The sequence below is a fragment of the Bactrocera latifrons genome, unplaced genomic scaffold, assembly GCF_001853355.1.
Source record: "Bactrocera latifrons isolate USDA-ARS-PBARC rearing strain unplaced genomic scaffold, ASM185335v1 scaffold_4, whole genome shotgun sequence".
NCBI classification, from domain to species: domain Eukaryota; kingdom Metazoa; phylum Arthropoda; class Insecta; order Diptera; family Tephritidae; genus Bactrocera; species Bactrocera latifrons.
Genome location: NW_017537045.1, coordinates 222,494 through 244,136, shown reverse-complemented (window position 1 = coordinate 244,136; position 21,643 = coordinate 222,494). Strand labels below are relative to the sequence as shown.

Below are 21,643 nucleotides of genomic sequence, written 5' to 3'. Positions count from 1 at the left end.
AACTTGTTAAGAAAAAATGTTCGAAAATTCACAAAATTAAAAATTATTTGAATAAAAGTAATTTATAGAAAATAAATTTTTTGAAATTGAAAATTTTCAAGTAACTTTTTCGAGAGAGTTTCAAAAATTTACAATTTATATTTAATGAACTTTAATTTGAAAAAATGTCTACAATATTCTCAAAATTTACCACTCGAACAAAAAGCATGAGTTTTCACTTTCAAAATTGTAAAATCTATTGAATTTTTTTGCAGAATCAATTTCCACAACTGTAGCGCCCACGCCCGCCATCGCAGAGCTTCCTCTACAGTTTTTTCCTTTCTATTTTTACATTTCTCATTTCGAGCGCAAAACGCAAATAAAAAGCGAAGTACACTTCTATTGGTGAAAAGTGCATAGCATTGCATGACAACCACAAACAAGCGCGTCGACGAGCAAATGCACGTAAAGAACGACGCTGCTGCCGAGCGTGCAACTGTCGGCGTTGCATGCCTGCACTCTAAAGTGGTTGTTGGCCCAATTAAGGGTCATTGCTACGGCTATGGCTATGACTGTGGCTGTGCGCTTGTGGCGAACGACGCACGGCAAAGCCAAAGGCAAAGACTGAGGCTATATGCTGACTATGACTGCCACTTGGTGCTTGGTTGTTGGTTGTTGGCTGTTGGTCGCGGCCATTGCACGACTGTCAGCAGCATTGGCGGCGGCGCGGCACGGCAAAAGTGCATGTATGTATGTATGTATATATATTACTGTATGGAAAGTAAAGCAAAGCTGTGTGTGGCGCGTTGCAAATATATTTTAAAAAAAAAAATACTAAACCGTAATTGGCGGCATTTATTTGTATGTATGTAGATATAAAATAATAGCGCTAGTGTATAGGTGTGTACTTTTATGCTTGCTTTTGTATGCTTTGTATTGACTAAGGTATGTATGACAGGGCGTATGAGTAACAAATAAGTTCACTTTTAATTTATGGTCAACATACAAGCGCACACGCGAGTTTTATGCCACAAAACAACGACAAGAATAACGAAAATATATATATTCATTAAATAGCTGCCACAGTTCTTATCGAATACTTAGAATTTTTTATTGTGTGTGTGTGTGTTTGTGTGTATAGAAACTCCATTGCACTGCTAAACTTTACATATGTAACTAGATAAAAGTTTTTGAGGACAACGCGATTAGTTCAGCCATAAAATATGCTGAAATGCACTGCAACATACACAAGCACATATACCTTATATGGACACCTATACATACATATATGTACATATACATATGTATGAATGCAACAAAGTTCCAAAGCTCAGCTCGAATGAAAGTGTAAATAGACACATGAAGGTTGTTGGCTTGATACAATAATATAGAACGTTTGTAAGTACTTGGAATAGGTACTTTATATAGACTGTAAACCGCGGCGCACACATGCATAATATTCAATATATTCTACAATTAATGGAGAAAATTCCCAGTAATCATACTAAAAATTGTTTCAATACCGGGAAGCCGAAAATGAAATATTCGGGAAAAATCAATGTTTTTACATGAATTAGAAAATTTTAATTTTTTTGCTAACAATGCGATCCCGAAATTTCGGGATCCCAAAAATCAATTTTCTATTGCACAAATTAATTTAATATTAGATATACATACATATGCATCTTTAAATATTGCTTTTTTTGAAAAACTTAATGCCGAAATTTCGGGATCCCGAAAAATATATTTTCATAGATTAATTTTTTTTTTTGAGGATAACGAATTTTTATCACTAAAAACCAATTCCGAAATTTCCGGATCCCGAAAATAATTTTTTTGTTGCACAAATTCATGTAATTTAATATTTTGTTAGGTATGTCTTTAAATACTGATTTTTTATTTTTTATTTTTTTTTATTTTTTTTTTTTTGAAAAATGAGTCCCGAATTTAGGTATCCCGAAAACTATATATGTAAATGTATGAAAAAAATTACCAAAAAGGATTTGCAGATTTAATTCATAGTTTTTATTCACGTACTAAGAAAATATGTCCAGAAAATTATAGAATTTTAGTATGTCGCTATAGTCAAAGTTTCACCAAGAAACTTGTTCCTAAATTAAGTAACTATTATGATCTGAAGTATGATGATATGAAATTTTCGGAAGCAAAAGTCGTAGCAAAACTTTAGATTTTATTTAATTTTTCCCAGATTAACAACTGAGGTAAGCCAAGGTTTTGTGAAATAAGAGGCTTCCAGAAATCATTTTAATCGAGTCTCGAAAAATTTAATTAGGAAGTATTCCGAAATTTCGGAGTGAATTATTTACGTAATTTTTTCAAAAATAATCATGGAAAATTATTTCAGACAACATGTCATCTTTAATAAAGATTAAAAAAACAGTCCGAAATTTCGGAGTGCACAAATTTACGTTATTTTATTAAAGAGGTATATAGAAAAACGTACGCGCAGTGCTTTAGACAGGACTTTAAAATGTAATCCAACTTTTATGATAAATAAAATTATTCCGAAATTTGTTTGGGGTAATCATGAGAAAACATTAAAACCTAAATTTTAGCTCAAAAACATTCCGAAATTTTGGAGTCAGTACATTTACATACGTTCTTCAACTCTCATGTATTTTATCGGTACTGAAAATATATTCCCCAATCACTCTAACCAAAGCTTAAAAATTATTTTAATCATTACTTCAAAATACACCTGCAATACCCTGAAATAATGCCTGTACTTTGCCTGTGAGAAAAAGAGCAAAAGTGGCGCTGAAAAGGTAGCCATTGCGAACAGGAAACCAGCAGCAACGGTTAGCTGACCGAAGCAATAGCAAAAATATTTCAGCGAAAATCAATTGCGACACAGCATAGCGCCGACTAGAGTGAAAATAAAAAAATAAAACAGATGGAAACAAACTACAAATACATATGTACATACATATATAATACAGACGTAAAGAATATGCAACATTGGCGTTAACTTACCCCATAAAATCGTCGGGTTGGTCAGTTTTCCTGCTTTTCTTTTCGTTTATGTTGTTGTTATGTATATAGTTCTTATTGTTGGTGTTGTTGTTACTGCGACGCGGCTTATGTGTATTGCAGTGGCTTCGTCTACACCCAGTTGTTGTTTCTGTTTCGAGTGCAATTTTTATTTTCGCGCTTAGGGCATGCAACAACTCACTTACTTCATTTTCTGTAAACTGCTTTGCTTTTGTTTTTGTTGCGGCAATTTGTGTCGCTTGCGCTTTCCTTAGCACTGCTGTGCGCCTATTCAATATTGCTGCTGTTGAGTGATTTGCTGGTGGCGTTGAAGTGGCGTCAACAAAACTGCAGCGATTGCCGCACGACGAGTTGTTGTTATTGTTGTGGTGATGAGTGTTTGCCAATTGTTTCAAGTTGTGTGGAAAACTGTGAATTGCATAAAAAATAAATGATTTTTAACATTTTAAATATGTGTAAGTAGATTATGAACACTATGATACCGAAATTTCGGTATTCGAGATTTTTTTAAGAAAAAAAAATTCAATGATTTGTACTTAAAATTGTTTATGACAACAATACTGTCCCCGAAATATTCGGGATAAAACTTTTAATATTAAAAATTAAATTCTCATGCTATATTACATAGATATGTATATTGAAATTTTTAGAGGTGCTTAATTTTATAATCCCGAAAATTCGGGATCCCGAAATTTTTCGCACTATATTTAAGCTGTGTTTATTTAAGCAAGTTCTATATGGAAAATAAAATATGATCACGAAAATTTAAGAATTCCTTGTTTCGAAAATAAAATAGGATACCGGAATTAAGCATATTGAATTTTTTGTGTCGAACAAAAAATTCGGTTTTTTAGTTTAAAAATACGGATTTTTATCAAAGCAAACTAATTTGAAAACTTGATTTTTAAGGTGCTTAAATTTACAATCCCGAAAATACGGGATCCCGAAATTTTTCGCACTATATTTAAGTTGTGTTTATTTTTATGGAAAATAAAATATGATCCCGAAGTTTTAAGAATTCTTTGTTTCGAAAATAAAATAGGATACCGGAATTAAGCATATTGGATTTTTATGTCGAAAAAAAATTTCGGTTTTTTAGTTTAAACAGATACAGATTTTTTACATCGAAAATGAAATACAATATACAATCCCGAAAATTCGGGATCCCGAAATTTGTTTACTATGTTTTACGATGAGCCAGCACATAAGCATAATGATTTTTTATGCCGAAAATCAAACATAATAACTTCTAGCAAGCCTAACACAGGCGCCAAAAAGCAGCGAGAATGCGAGTCTGAAAGACCTTTCCACGCAAGAATGCAACTAAACTGATGTGAAACCGACCAAGAAGTAAATTTTTGATTTCTAATTACAAAAAGTTAAGAAGACAACATAAAAACTATCCGGGGCGCATGTAAGCTAAATTCTGAAAATGAAACACAGTCGCTTTAATTGCATAACACCGTAAAATGCATACCTCACGTTCAAAATTTTCTTCAAAAACAACTTTCAGCTCTCAGAATCAAAATAACGGCACATGTGGCTTTCCAAGCGCCATCTAACGGTAGATAGCAGCACTCAAGCGCTGCAATCCGCACACCAAGTGCCTAACTGCAGCTGTCATAAAAGTCAAAAATGCAACAGTTGCAGCGCTGACAGCAAAGAAACGGTAAATAAAAACAGAAACGTAGAAAAATTAGATCACAAAGCAAACGTCAAATAAAATGAAAATGGCGCGAAAGTTTTTCCATTATGCCACTTTCCACGTACTTTCGCATTTATTGAATTGCTCTTGCTAGCGAAGAAGGCCGGCTGTTGCAGCAAACCAACAGTGCAACGGAGATGAGTATCGATAAACACGGAAAGTGCATTGTTGGTGAAAGAGAGAGGGAGACAGCTAGAGCTTGCGGGAGCAAAACAAAAAAGCGAAATGCTCGTGTGAAAGAAAATGCGGAAGTGTTTTGGCTGCAACATGCGCGCTGATAGCTGGGTGTGAGCAGCACAAACAATGCCGTTGTTATTGTTGCATATGTCTACAAGCTAGCGCTGAGCTACGGGAAGACGACAAAGTGCTGAGGTTGTTGGTATTTGGTATAATGCAAGGGCTTGCTTGGACGTCGGGTCGTGAACGGGTGGAGATGTTGTTGTTTGGGTGAATGCTTGCAAACGCGTTCACTTTCAATTGCGCAGAGCGAGCATATTAAGAGAGACTGTTGCGAGCATGATTAATTTCTAAACGAAGAGTAAGATAGTTAATTAAAGAGTGCTGGTGAAAGAGTTATTTAAGAGCATAACTTTCAAAGAGTGCAGTGTAAGGAAGAGTAGTTTTATGTGTATTGAAGAGTAATTAATTTAAATAGAAAAAGCAGGATAAACAAAAACCATTAGTCATGGAACAATATTTCTTCCTTTTGAAAAATTAGGAGGTTATTTTTATAATTGCACGTTTTGGTGATGAGAATTTCTATATAATGAAGAACATATATATAACGAACAGACTGAAAGAAACACGTTATAAAAAATTGAAAACAAAAAAATGTGTGCCAGGCAGTCCCAAGTCCCAGTTTTGAACGATGAAGCTAATTTTGATTAAAAATGGTCTAAAGTAAAAGAATCTTTGGAGCTTACGACATGTAGCTCTACTTTTTATACTCAAAAACCTAAGAACCTTAAGAACTATGATATGAATTCGCTTATCGGAAGTCCAACAGAACGCAAATTGAAAAGCGATAGGAGGATAAGAACCTGGAATGATCCGACACAGCTAAAAAAAAAACGTTTAATTCGAGTTGAAGCGAAATGTGTGAAATGAATTGGTATGCATCCATACCAATTCAGTTTTAAATCCAGCTTAGTTCCTCTTCTTTGGTGTAAGATTGGACTTTGGATACCGAACTTATTCAATTTGAATAAACTATTCGAAAATTTCAGATATTTTTATAAACTTAGACTGAATGAGATCAGAGATTAATCGAAGAATGGCCAAGCAATCACACATTGGATCAAAAGCTAACCTTAAACGAAGACCGAATTTTTGTCTACCAGCGAAAGTTCCATAAACCAAACCAAACAGTGAATAGAAGCTATTTTAGGGTAAGGGACACGATACAATGATTGTTCCAGAATGTAGAAATTAGTCATTGAAAGGTTAGGCCCAAACTATATACTTCATGAAAATGTGATTATATTTGAGATTAATTCAGGCTTTATAGTGACAATGCTACGGCTATGGACCACAAAGTTCAATAGAAAGGACTTTTAACTTAGCTGGCAAGAAATGTTGATAAGACCGATCGAATCGCTATTAAGGTTTCTGGAGCAAGATATCGATAACTTGAATGATTGAAGTCTATTACGAAGAAAATACTAGCACTAAGTGTTCGGAAGTATAAATCCAATATAACTAGAAATATTCAGTAAAACTAATCTGATCTAGCCTAACAAAGCCAGCCAAAACGCCTGTGTGATAGTGATAGAATTACGTGGGATGATAGAGAAAATTCATTACAGTTCATTCAAGCTTTGTAAAGATCTCACTAAGTCAACTGGAGCCTAACAAAGCTTTAATGTATTCCATTACAGTTTATTGAAACTTTAAAAATCAACCTTAGCCAACTGGAACCGAAAGAAGCTTTAATTTACCTCGTTTAAAGCCCCTCTTATTATGCAAGAGGTTGCTGATAGCAATCTATTTTTTTTTTTTTTTTTTTAATTGTTGCGGTTTCTTATTTCAGTTTCAGGTATATGTGCTCTCTAAACCCTCCTCGTTTAACGTTTTCCAAATACTTCCTGCGTCGCTGCTCTTTAAACACAAACAAATATTTACAACCAACTATTTCTCTTCATAGCTGCACTTATCTCGCCACTCTTTGAGCCCACTAACAACGCTCTTTAGTGCAATGCCTGCAACTATTTACACCAAACGACTGCTAGTGCGAGGGCATGCGCCTCTCCAAGCACACACTCATCCATACGTACACATACATATATGTACATGTGCCGTTCGTCTGTATTGGTGTCGCTGTCTCGTCAACGGTCTTGGGTCTTCCTGAGTTCGTTGTTCCATATGGGCCGGTCGCATTTGCAGTGTTGCATTTTCTGTGCCAATCGGTTTCATTAACCCCAACAACAATAGCAACACAGCATAGCAAGCACATCAGCGCGCAGCCATGCACTGCACAATAGCAGCAACAAAAAAAAAAAAGAAAAAACAATAACAACAACAACACAGACAAATGGAAGAAAAAGCGTAGCAATATCGGTGGTTAGCAATGTTGACGGGTCGTTGCAACGTCATCATCATCGGTGGCCAACCTCAACTTAAAAGGTCAACAAAGTACGCATTGACAAAGAGGGCGCATTGCACGGCACACACACACACACACACACATGCATACTTACATACATATATAAATGTATACATACAGACATAGTAAGTTTCTGTATACATTTATGCAACGCTTGCAGTTCGTAATTGCTCCTGGCGCCTCGTCCTTCGCCTCTTCTCGCTCGTCTGCACATTAATATTATAGTAGTAGTCTGCTAGTTGGTTCGCCGGCCTTTAGCCGCACACCACAGGCTCCGCGTATTTCCCTATCATGGTGGTCAACGGTTGCTCTGCACAGACTTTTTCCTTTTGCTTCTTAATTACTTCTGTTCTTTAATTGGATTTTGTTTACGTTTCGTGCAATTTTTCCTTGCTTTGCTGCATTGCTTGGAATGTGGTGTATTTGTTGTTGTTGTCATAATGGTAATAAATGTGTATTCGCAATTTACTCACTGTACTTTAGTTACAACTTCAGCTGGCAGCGCGCCTAAAAATAGCCTGCAATCTTTAAAGTTGGTTTCAGTAAATGTTGCATACTTTTTGGTGTAGTTGGCAAATGGGTGCTGAAGTTTGATTTAAAGTCTACTATAATCTTTCATTAAAATTTCGCATTTCAGCGCGTTTCTCCGTCAAAAGCTAAGCTTAAGAGAGGACTTCTAAATTCAAGGATCCCAAAACCGCACTTCTACAATGTAAGCGCAGCTATTTTAACATTCTTTGCACCAAAATATTTTCTAATGGTAATACAATTCACAAACAAAATCTCTTGATTAACGCCATAGTTAAAATGTACTCCGACTCCAACTGCGAGTCATCCGAAAGTGACACTACGACAACAATAGATAAAATTGACTCCGTCTCCAATTCCGAGCAATTTCACAACTCTTCCGTTAAACCAGACTTGTAAAGGTTTTAAAACTACTGCTATAGCCCCGTTACTCATTACAATATAAGATAAAACTGACTACGACTACGACTCCGACTCCGAGTCATTCGGAAGGAATACTATGACAATAATGTCACAACTCTCCACACTTGTTTGTGCTCTAAAACTATTTCTTGCCCCTCATAGTTAAAATTCAGTCCGAGTCATCCAAAACCAACACTACAAGAACATGTTTACAATTCTTCGGTCAAACTCAATAACTAATTTTAAGCTCCGTAGTAATTACTAAAGAGTTATCATAGTCCAAAGTAGTAAGTGCTAAGGCACTAAAGCTAAAGTCTAAACAGCATTCTAAGCTTTCCTATTGAAGACCAACCTTTGTAGTTCCAAAGCTCTATCTCAACAAAAGTATTAGGTTCACATTATCGTTAGAAGATGTTAACATGACAGACCGTTCAACGTAATTGGAACAGATTTGAATTTTTAGCAGATCAAAGGCCTAGAGTCTCGGTTATATTACAAGCTTAAAGAAATGTTTGCCTGTATGTCATGGTAATACATCTGTAAATCTATCTCTAGTATTAACTGGATTATTCTGGATGAGTGGCGATAGTAAAGATCTCAAAGAACTCGCAAGCTCTGTGGCAAAATAATTTAATGGACTTCAAATGATTCCGATCCAAAATTGGTGAGCAGTCCCCAAATCATATGTATCAGCCGTTTGATATCATTTTAATATCAGGGATGGGCCTAATAAAGAGTTTAAAAAATTCTCAAGCTCAGGTGAAATTAATAATTAAGCCACAACCACAAAGCAACACAAATCTTTTGAGACAGGATGGCAGCCAAAGATAAAGGACAAGAAACTCTTGCGGAAAGACTTGGGAAATAAATCTTGAATAGTATAAGTTGTCAGACCAACAGAGAACTCATAGAACTATAAGGATTTCGTCGTGATAACATCTCATAAAAATTCTTCGTCCTGACAGCTCGGAACTCTATAGCAATTAACTCCAAGCTCATAATCCTCACAGTTGGCTAAGTAAGTATACACAAGCTATAATGTAGTCATTATGAAAATTGTTTAGGACGCGAGAGATCGATGGAAATAAATTTCCACAACAGCCAGTTCTACGTCAAAGGACTTGTTCAGGATTTTATCTGAATAATGGCTGTTATATCAAGGGACTCGCTACAACAACAACAACAAATGTCGATAGTACAGCTTTAGAGGCAAGTCTCTTTTCAGCTGTGTACTCGATGCTTATAACCCTTTTTGCGCTGCAAGATTTATGACTTCGATTTGAGTTTTATTATATAAAGCTCGGCTTGTAATTTCTCACTAGGTTTCCAACCAAATTTCTTGAATGAGTCGTTGGGTTTCTGTACTATACTTGAAGTCTTGTATCTGACATAGTCAATAAGTGGAATATTTGAATGTTTTCTTTTTCTTGGCTACAGCTTAATACAGGAGTTCTGGATTCTGGATTTAGCTGAGCTTAGTGGCATCTAACTCAGGTTCGCCTAATGGATGAATAAGCTTGAGAGATTGAGGAACGAAGACACATATATGAGTTTATATTTGATTCAATATCGATGATCTATGCACATAAGCACACAACCAAACTTTGCAGAGCGCAATTAAGTATACTTAGAGAACTTGTGGATACCAATAAGCTTGCGGATCAACTTATAAATCAATTCAGCGTTTGAGTGGTGCAGTCAGTGACTGACGCTGGCGGGTCAACTTTTGAATCAGCTTTGAGTCAACTATAATGAACTGCTGCTGGAATATTTATAGACGGAAATAAATTCCAATTATGGAAGCTCGAAGCGGAGGAGACTGGAATTCCACGAAGTACAAAAGCTCATCAAGCAACAGAGTTTCAAATGAGAACCTCAACACAAGCTGAGCACAATTGAACTTCCGCCGTCTGCGAACATACACACGTTCGTTATAATTACAACGCAAATCGGAAATTGTCAACAGATCACTGACCGCCAGTCAATGATTGATGGACTTAAAGGAAATAATTAAATTGACTATAAAGGCAAGCGAAAAAAATGCAAACAAAATGGATAAACGGTAAATAAATACATGCCGGCATTCGTGTCTATTAAAACCCTACATGTGACTCGTATGTCGGCAGCAACAACAATACGCACCGATGGCTGCAACAATTTGCAACATTCAAGCAATTTGCTTGACAGCTCGTGCCGAGGGCCGATACGACCCACCCACCGCAACGCCCGAGCGATAAATGCCAAGCAACAATATAAGTATGCATGCAACTATGCAACAGCAGAGTAAGCGAAAACAATAATAAAAATAACAAGTGCGGTTCATCAACATGTAAATAAGGGTGTACAAAGGCCATCGGCAGGATTACAATGCGGAAATCCGTAATGACAACAAAACACACACAATCAGCCAAACATGCCAGCAAGCTAGACTGCCAGGGCAGGCGCGCAGACAGGCTAGTAGCCAAGCATACAGCAATCGCAAAAACAACAGCAAAAACGCCACTCTAAAACAGTCGCTGTCAGCAATCAGCCGCTACTGGTGGCAAGCAACCGGCGAGCAACAACAAAATTTACATATTTATAACAACAAGGCAGCGACTACGATGGCAGCAACAACAACAACAACAACAATAGTAGCAGTAGCTATGCGCCCAAACAGGCAGCATGTTGTTAGACGCCACAGTTGTCAAGCAAGTGCAAACGCCAGCCAGCCGGGCATGACAGTTGAGCAATAACAAAACAACAACAAACTATAACAACAACCAATTAAAATAACAACATCACTGCTAAGACAACAACAAAAAACTATAACAACATCACTGCAAAGACAACAAGCAAGTTAAAGTATGTGATTGTTGTCAGTGCCGGCGCATGCTCCCCGGGGAGACGTACCTGTACGGAAGAAGGCAAAGCGAGCGGCGGTGCTTGTAGTAGTGCTGCACAACCTTCAGACCGACAACCGCAGCGGAGAGCATGCGATTCATGTCACTCGCACACGATTAGAAGTATAGACGAAGATGTGCATCGGGTGAACAAGTGGAACACTGGTAGTTAGGGTTGCCAAAGCAATGAGAAGGAGTGAACAATATTTAACGAATTTAAGAATTGAAATAGTATTCCTCAGAACTGCGTTTTAGTTTAAAAAATTTAGATATAATTAAATTGTCAGATCACTGAAATATATGTACATATCAAGCATTAAGCTGATGTCGATGCTCTTACGAAAGCTTCCGAGCTGGCAGAGTCAACATCTATGTAAACAGCCAAGCCATATCGGCCAGTAGTGACTTGGAAAGCACGGCAGCAGTTGAAAGCCAAGTTGCCAAAAGCAAGTAACTTCATTTCTACTTGGTGTCAAGTCACAAAGGTATCGGGAGCAATGAGATAGTGAGCGATATGCCAAGAATGGTATATGGCTAACAACTGAAAATGTGATCCGCAATGAGAACGCCATGCACGTCTATACGACGATCTGAATAGAAGTATGGTAAAGGAAATCAAAACACGATGGGAGGAGCTATCTGGGAACCAAACTGCAAAAGTCATGTGTAAAACGGCAGAATGAAAGTACATAAATTAGTATTAAAGTACATCCCTTCTATCGTGTCCTAAATTTCTACTAACACACGATAGAAGGGACTGTAGGAACATGATTGCAATATTAACTGGTCACTGTCTGGTGGTTGCACACACCTGCAGAATAGGACTGACAGATCGGAAGGACTGCAGAAAATGTCAAAAGCAAGGCAACAGTGAAACAATGGATCGCGTCAAGCCCAGGCATCCTAAAGAATGATTGCTCCTAATAGACTTAGTAACTGACCTCCTGCTGGTATCGCGAAGGACCAATACGGGTTCTTTAAATCAATAACCAAAACTTCAGAAAATTTATTTTATTTTACCACCGCGATGGTATTAAACTGCTTTAAACGCGCCGGCGTAAAAATGTAACGATGGGCGTGGCACCGCCATCTTTTAGTTCAAATCACATATTCCAGTATCTGCTCGACCGATTTCAAACAAATATGCTATTATAGATTCTAATAACATTCCTGTTACAGTGTGAACTACAACCGCGCCTACTTTCAATGTAACACAATTTTTAATTATTTCCTTTTGATTCTTTCAATTTTCAGTATAGAAATCAAATAGCAATGAGTACAATGGGATAAAACCTCTGATTATATATATTTTTTTTCTGAATTGGCAACCCTGTTCGCTTTTTAGTTAACTAAACAAAGATTTTTGTTTACAATTTGACTACAATTAATAAAAAATATTTATATTTTAAGAAAATAAAAGTTTAATATTTATTTTAATTTAGCAATTAACTTGGCAACTCTATAATTCTTGAAATTTCTCCTACTTGTGATTCGATTGATCAGAAGAGACAAAAATTTGTTAATTGCACGTTTCAAAGTAATTTTTTATTATGATTTTTTTTATGTGTTACTAATCGGTAAATTGGCAACTCTGAAAAATTAATTTAAAAATTTAAGGGCAAACAAATTAAATTGACTTCAACTAATTATTCAAATTAATAAGCTTTTCAAAATTTTATTGAAGAGTATTAGACATTACAACTGTTGACGTGGCAACTCTGCGCCATGCAAATTAGCGACGAGCAGTGAGTGGCTCGTTTGCGCGCTCTGCTTGTAGAAAAACATTGCTGTACGTTGCTGCTACAGCCGTTAAGGTGCTAACAACATACTGACAACCAGCAGCAACAGCAAGAACAACAAGACTCACAATCGAAATGAATTACACAAAACAACAAAAGCAATATGCCAAAAGGGCCAACGAACGTACGAAGCAGCACACGGACACACGAATGAGACAAACACGAAATAGAACTCGCGAGTGCGTGTGTATATATGTGTGTTGTATGCAGAACATAAAAATAGATTTTTCTCGGTATATGGGATAACGACCATCAACGACCCCGGCAACGACGGCGACGACTCAATGATGAAGTTCGTCGGCGAAAAAGAAGCAGCACAAGTACTGTATCAACTAAACATGCGCTGTTGATGAAATTGCTGTTAATGAAGTTCGTGTTGTTGTATAACATTGCTCGAGTATGCGTGTGTGTGTTGTTGCTTGCGGCTTCGTGAATGAGGGCGGTTGGGCGCAATGTGACACGATGGTGATAATGAAGCGGCTGCTGTTATTTGTTGTTTTTGCCGCTGACGAAAGCGACGCGACGATTCATTTTCATTTAAGCAAACGATTCGTGCTGAGCGACGACGACGTCGTTTCAATGAACGATGATGACGACAGCACCGTTAGTATACACACCTTCATTTAGATTTATATATGTATGTAAATGTAAAGTGTGTGTGTGTGTGTGTGTGTATACACGGCAGCCAGCTGTGTGCGAGCCGAATGGGGGTTGCTGACCTCGCTCAGGGTCGTCCAAGTTCATTGAACCCGAGCGCTGGCAGTTTGTGTTCGGCGGCGCTTCGTGTTGCTGCGCTGATTCGGGCGCACTGTTTAGAAGTACACACACACACACACATACACAAACAAATATTTCAATGCGCGTATGTGTTGGTGTGTGTAGTTGTTCGCTGCGCGCTGCTTGCTTTCATTACTCCTGTCGTTGACAGTCGTGCACATATTGCTGCCGCTGTTCTTGTTGTTTACAGCGGTGTTTGTTGTTGTTGCTGTATTATGCATTGGGGTTGCAGTTTTTTTGCGCTTTCGGGAAATGTGTGCTGGTCGTTGGTCTTTGCGCCCGTCAACACGTTGCGCGCGCGTCCTTCGCTCACCCTCGGCTGCTTGCAGTTCGTTGCATTGTTTGTTGTTGTTATGCAGATATGTGCGTGTTTGTATTTTTATGGCATTGCCACATCCTTTGGCATGTTGCTGTTACAAACATACATATGAGTTTTACTGTTTTTGTTCGCATTAAAATTTTTTCGAATTTTTGTTGTTGTTCTTTGAGTATTTGCTTTTTTTTTTGGCATTTCAACAGCAACAGCTGCAATTTTTGTAGACAGCTAGACTCGTGCGCAAATCGTGTGGACGCAATGTTGCATTTGCCCACGAACATGCACACGCACTCGCCTGCATAACGGCAGACAACACATGTGTGACTTTAAACGTGACAGCGTGTTTGGCATGTTTGTTTTTGTTGTTATTTTGTTGCTGTTTTTTTTCATTGCTGCCATTTGACGTTGTTGTGCATAAAAAAGGGGGCTGGCATTGCGACACAACAATTTCGCCAAGCACGGCGGCATTGTCTGAGGTTAGGCACATCAGTGCACTGCAGACGCACATACACACCCATGTATGAATACATACACACACAGCCAGACATATGGATGTTTAAATTCGCGAAGGGTAGCAGCATACGATTTAATCGGTATTTAAATTATTTGTTGCATGAAATTTAAATTGAATGCGACGAAGCAGCGCCGCGGCTTTAACTTTGGAAATGAATTGGATAATTCTAGAGCAATAAGTTTAGAATGCTCATAGGATAAATTAAATTTTCCAAAATTTTAATATTTAGTAAGGTCCTTTTTTTTGTTAATAAGGAACGGCACTTCTGAGTCTAAGAGTGATCGCCTGAGCTTTGAAAAGAGATGTGGAAAACCAAAAGGGTAGACCCGTAACGTCATTATAGCAATTTTAAGACGTTTTCTAAACAAGGACTAGTATTTTGTTGTAGAAGAGTAGTATAACTATGTCATTGACTGAGCTAGAAATGAGATTGGAAGATCCGAAAGGGCTGCTTATGACATTCGGATATTTATAGATATAAAGAACAGCATTTTGGAGTCTATAAGTAGTATAACTGAGTCATCGACTGAGCTGTGAAGAGGAAATTAGTAAACGAAAAAAGTTTCTAGCGTCGTTACGTGATTCTAGGTATACCCAGGCCCTTCTCCACCTGATCTTTCGAACGGAGTTAAGGTCTTCTTCTCTCAAAGCTAGAGTGTTTTTAGCCATTCGGAGGACATGACCTAGCTACCGCTGTCTCTTAATTCGCTGAACTAAGTCAATGTCGTCTTATCAGGTGCAGTTGATTATTCAATCGACTGCGGTATTCACCGTTGCCAATGCGCATTACATATGGCTCAAGCAGCTCACGCGTTCCGTTCTTAGACAAAGCATCCGCCGAAAATATGCGCTTGAAGGCAAGCTAAAATGAGAAAGCGACTCATTTCACCATCAATAAAAAGTAGCTAAGCCTAATGAGTTCAAGTTCGGACGAACCGCTGTTTCTCATCGTAGAAATGGTCGACTGGAGATCTTTTAAAGCATTAAAGAGCCTTAAGAAACTGAGCTAAACTAGGCGGAAGTGGTTTCAAAATGTCGGACTTCAGCGGCGACTTTTATGTTACGTTTATGATTGAACTAACTATCCCCGAATTTGATGTGAGTGTTTGGCGGTTTTTATACGAATTAAGCTTACGAGCTTCCAAGCTTCTACAGCAGAAATACAGAAATAGCTAACCTACAACTCTAGTTTCTTGCACTACTGAACAGATCTTGACGACTAAGGAATTTAATTCTACTATCCTAACCAATTTTGAGATGAAATAGGCTAGTTTCGTCTTTAATTAAGCATCTACAGCGGAATTATAAGATCAATTGTTCTACAACTAGAGTTAGATTTACTACTAGAAACAACTTAGTAGTCTATAGAACTTAGTAAAGGAACGCCGCATACAACCTGCTTAGTTCTTGAGAGGCTTAGAAAGTTTATGTCAGTGGAATCTTTTTAATTCAGAAAGTAACTGCTATACATAATCTCAAGTAACTGAAGTAATAGAGGCGAAGAACTACTTTAAGACATAAAAAACTCGAGACTAAGGCTGGCCAATTTCAAATACCAACAATACCTGAGGAAATCATACAATTTTAATAAGGAAAAGTATAGTCTAGTTGAACTTCAGAAAGATTTTTTAGAAAACAGCTTTCAAAAAGTTCTTATGAGGCACAGAACACTTTCTTTAGACTCAAGACAGAAGACCAAGCATGTACCATATGTAGGTCTAATTCTTCAATTCAAGATTGGAAGGAGTTTGAAAATGTTTCGCACAAACGCTTTAAGACATTACTTGGCATTACAAGATAATCATTTAAGCTAATAAATCAAGAGATTGTTCTTCAAGCAAGTGTAGAAAGATTGCACTCTTGTCAAAGGGCTCAACTTATCGAGATTGTGCTCGAGAAAACGAAAATTGTAATTAATGGAATGGGTTCGAAACCATTTTTTCTAATGCCGGTATCCAGAATAATGAATTTAAAAAGTTCCTATAGAGCTTAGTCAGGTTAGTTTCCCACAACAGTGTTTAACAAGACTTAAAGCCTATTTGAATGACAATATAGGCTGTTGCAGTTAGCACTGTAAGGCAGTATATTATTTTCCATCGCGCTTGCAACCTTACAGTGACGCAATTCTTAGGCTTTAATTGACATTTCAAATTTTAGTAAACGTAGAATTAATAAAATTTGAACTTCCAGGGATATAAACAATATTTCTAAAGCTCATTTCAACAATAAGAGCTGAATCAGCGTCCACCCAAAGAGGAAAACTCTGAACATCAGCTGCTGAGCCTTGAGCATTCGAGTTTAATTTCGAGTTTTAAAACATACAACAACTTGCTACATTGTTCCTGAGCAATTTTGCTAAGAAGAGTTGGTCCAAATTTTAGATACATTCAAATGCTGTTCCATTAGAGATCACATGAAACTCGACATGGCTCATCAATCATCACTTCTAGGCTTTTCGATGCAAGGTACGTGACATCGGTTTCAGGCAACAGGCGCAGCTTAACAGAAATGTATATTTTGTAAGTTCGCAGTTTCTACCAAAGATAATAAACTTAAATAATAAAGAGAAGAGATAAACTTTCCACGACATCGCTCACACGTTAGCTGAGATAACGAGCTAAACTACTCAGAAAGTAGGACTCACAAAAACATCGACTTCAAATCGGCTGGATGGAGATCAAGGAGCTGCAGATTAATGTTTTCCAGTCCTGCATAGAAGCTCAAGCTTTATTTTCACAAACAGAGTTGTATTTATATAATAACAAATTGTTTGAAAGTCAAATATATCACAAGTAACTCCAAATCTCGACACTACACGCACTTTGTTGGCACTTTCTGCAATACTTAACAAGTATAAGTCATATTTTTTTATTGCCGCATATTTCTTCAGCTCGCAGCTGCATGCACAGGGTGTTCGCTCGGTCGCGGCGCGGTTACTCAATCCACTTGATGGTGTTCGATGGCGCTTATCGCACTTTACGCGTGTATTATTGTTATCGGACAATGCACTGGGTAGCTGAGAGCAGCGACCCAGCAACTGCGGAACACATATAAATTCATTAAATGCGCACACGCCACCCCGCTGCACTGAGCAATCAATAGGCTAGCTGTCACAGGCACGCAAAAGCTTATCAACTTACGGCGTTAATAGTATAAACAATCGTTTATGTACTGTTATTTTTTTGTTGCCTTTGGCCACTTTTCTTATTTCAATATTTGCCAACGTTGCAGCGGCAGCTGTCACGCGTCTTATTCCTTTTGCTTTATTTCTAAATGAATTTTTCTTGCTTCGCCTTGGACGTGATTGCCATTGTCATTGTCATCCTAGTACAATTTTGCCGTTATCAAGTAATGAGCAAGTATTTATTTTGAACGCCATGACCGTGAAGTTGAATGCCCTCGACATCATAGGCCGCCTATAGCGCGCCGCCACCAAGCACACGCACACACAGCAAGGAAGCAACTCATGCTGTCCCACGCGTTGAGTCACACTGCTCTCGTCGCTTCACTCACGCTCCACAGGCTACCACGCACGCTCACACTCCTCGTCGAAAGCCGGTTACGCATACACACGCATTTTTTTTGGCAAATCGCTAGCCCTAAACGCCCGCGCCCACACCTGCGCCTCAAACACTGCTTTCTCGCGCTCTTGTTTGTTAGCTATTTCGCCACTTTGGTGTCATGGCTTGGCAACTATGTGTCAAAAATAAATTTACTTCTTCCCATTTTTTGTTGTTGTCTTATCCCAGTCACGCTCGTGCGTGCTGACGCTGGCGTCGGCGTTTGACATTGAAATTTCATAATCAAGGGCTTGGCCGGACTTTGACCGCTAAACGGTGGCCAGTTCTTTCACAAGCTCGTTGGTTTCCCCCTTTCTCTTTTATGTCACGCTTCCGTTTGGGGTTTTCACCAATTCGCATTTGCTAGCTGCTCGGTTAGCCGCTTTTTAATAATGACAGCTGTAAGTCATGCATCGCTGACTAGCTCACAGGTTGTGGCTTTAGCGAATGCGGTTTCCATTACATGAAGTCGTTGTGAGTTTCTCACCGCGCTATGCTCTCTTTGCTGCTATTAAACTTTCTTGTATATTTTATCCCATTTTATGGATTTTATTTCCCATTCATTATGTGTAGGTCTCGTTTGCTCAGCTAACGGTTTTCTTTGACTTCTATTATGTGCCACTGACATTACATCTGGCTAAGATCGCTGGTACGTGATGATCACTCGAATCTCGCATGAGATTTCACTTTTTTCATCTTCAGCTTTGTTGAGGGATCTTAGGCAGAGTATCCAATGGTATTCGAACGAAACCCTCATATTTAAATTGATGATTTTGTCATTGATTAGTGTCTAATTAGAAACTTTCCAAGGAGGAGTTATGGATTTACTTCACTTCTCAACTACTTCAGTAGGCTCAGGCAGGCTTTATAACTTTATCAATAGATAGACTCGCACTGAATTATAGAATAGACCACTTTTCTCGGCTCTTTCGGTAGTATCGCTGAGTGTACGAACTCTGCTCGGACTAATATTCTAAGAGATGTTCCAAATACTCCAGCTCGGGCCCCGAAGATAAAATATAAAGTTCCCTTATCTTTGTGGTTTATTGAAATCAGCCATTGTCGTCATAGTTAGAAGAATTTGGTAGTCGATTGTGTTTACTATTTCAAAGCCGACTTGCATAATCCCGATTTATACTCCAGATTTTGAAAATTCAGAGCTAACCTGTTTTTTTCTTCTTCTTAACTTTCAATGCTTTCTGCGTACCAAGAAAGAATGTAAGTAAATTTTTGCTATTGTAAGTAAACTTTTAGTGTTACGGAACAAATTTCTGGGGTTATGGAGCGGTATTCTCTATTTCAATCAACAGAAAATTCTCCATTCAGAGCATCAGTAACTATAACTATACCGTCTTTTCACAACACAAGGGAGTTAGTCCAGAAATAGCAAAATATTCGGCTTTCATCACAATCTTAGGACTAAAATAAAGTATTTCATTGGAAAGAAATGAAGAAAGGCTTACTGAAACATCGAAGCGACACGTAAGTTACATACTTGTAAAATTTAGGTAAAGAATCTAGTAAGGTCTAAGTCTTAACGCCAACTTGCACATACTGCCCGTAGACATCCTGTGTAGAACTTCACTTCAAATAAAATCACTTAGATAATGGAGTTTCAAAACCGAACTCCGGCCGCTCGTTCTCTGCCCTTATACCGACGAGGGTGCTATCGGTAGGAAAAAACCGTTGAAGGAGATGGGTAGTGCGCTTCTTTACGGATGAGTTTAATGTCAGGAAGCTCTCGATCAACTCCGAAAATACCTTCATTTGCAGAAGCTGGGCTGAAAAATGTCAGCATCAGCTCTTTAACATTAGGAATTTGACCAATAGCCGGATTCCGAATAAGATTTAGGTGCGATTTGTCTAATCCACAAAAAGGTTTAACCACAATCGGCTCAAACTATAGTGGATAAACGTTCGAGCCAATTAACTGTTAATGAGCGTATTGCGAAAGGAACAAAAGCCCATTAAATCACTATATAAAGTACTGATTTGCGTCTTAGACCCAGATAATATACCTTTTGATCGGTAAAACTAGTAGAAAAGGAACCCTTCTTTTTTATTGGCGTAGACACCGCCAGTTGTAGAACTTTACAGATTTTTAAAGGCGACTATGTTATGAGAACTATTGTGCCATCAACTATTGCGACTCAAATTCCGACTAAAACAGGTCATTTAAACGAGTACAAAGTCTCGAACTCTTCATTAATTGAATGCGGTACAAGCTGGTCGGTGCTCAAAAGTGGAGTTATTGGAAGAAGTTTTTGGGGAAGAACTTGGTTTCACATACAAACTCTGACACATTACTCGTATCAACGTCAACTGAGAGTCAATTCAAAAAACAGTCCACGTTTAGTATTATGTTTTCGAGTATCAACCGTTCTTTATCCGTAAGGATTTTCATTATTAGGACAACATTCAAATGCAGAGAGTTTATGTGAGTGGATGGTTTGGCTTTTTGTAAATGATGTCAGCTGATTGAACCTTAAATAATTGCAGACTTATCAGACCCATGTACCTGATTTTCTAATACTCAGTTTAGGCCCATAAGTAGTTGGCTCCCATGTCACTGTTGACAGTCATAACGTTAAAGTCGTAGATAATTGCGTTTATCTTGGAATCAGTATAAACAACAACAACAATGTCAGTCTCGAAATCCAACGCAGGATAACTCTTGCCAACAGTTGCTACTTCGGACTGGGAGGGCAATTGAAAAGCAAAGTCCTCTCTCGACAAACAACCACCAAACTCTATAAGTCACTCATTATTCTCGCCCTGCTCTATGGTGCAAAGGCCTGGACGATGACAGCATCTGATGAGTCGACGTTACGAGTTTTCGAGAGAAAGGTTCTGTGGAAGACTTAGCGTTCTTTGCGCATTGGCAACGACGAATATCGCATTCGATGAAACGAATGGCTGATGAAAGCCGCTACCAAAAAAAAATTAAATAACTTATTTTCTATTTAATGTATCTGGTTAATTTTTTTTTTTCAAGATTGACTTTTACATTTAACAAAAATGGATAACTGGGACACTGAAACAAGATTTTAAATTGTCCGCCGCTATCACGCACTGGAGTCCGTAGTTTCGGTTCAAAGAGAGTATAGGCGATCGTTTGGCGGCAATCCTCCGAGCAGATGGACCATAATGAGACTTGTAAACAATTTTGCCGAGCATGGGACAGTCAACAGAAAACCTTACCATCTAAACGCTTCAGTTCGAACGGAGGAAACAATCGCTGCTGTAGCTGCTGCCATACAAAACAATCCACGTGTTTCGACAAGAAGCTTATCTGCTCAAATGGGTGTACGCAAACAGTCATTACAGTCAATTGTGCACAAAGATTTGGACTTATTCCCATATAAAATTCAATTGGCCAACAAACTGAACGGTGCAGACTTGCCGATTCTCATATTGCCGAAACTCATATTGAAAAAAAATTAAAGTTTTCATTATAAATCGGTTACATATTGGTTATTATATCTGACAGCGATTTTCGATTTTCGATTTTCGATTTTTTTTTTTTTTTTTTTTTTTTTTTTTTTTTTTTTTTTTTTTTTTTTTTTT

General features: G+C 37.9%; 1 protein-coding gene across 1 annotated transcript in view; it reads right to left on the bottom strand.

Moving 5' to 3' along the window:
* LOC108972353 (E3 ubiquitin-protein ligase cblA-like) overlaps positions 1-21,643 on the bottom strand; it is a 74,566-nt gene that overhangs the window by 6,271 nt on the left and 46,652 nt on the right. The window contains exon 2 of the mRNA XM_018938906.1: positions 2,974-3,399. Within this exon, the coding sequence (XP_018794451.1) occupies positions 2,974-3,399 (426 nt within the window). The remainder of the gene's footprint in view (positions 1-2,973; positions 3,400-21,643) is intronic.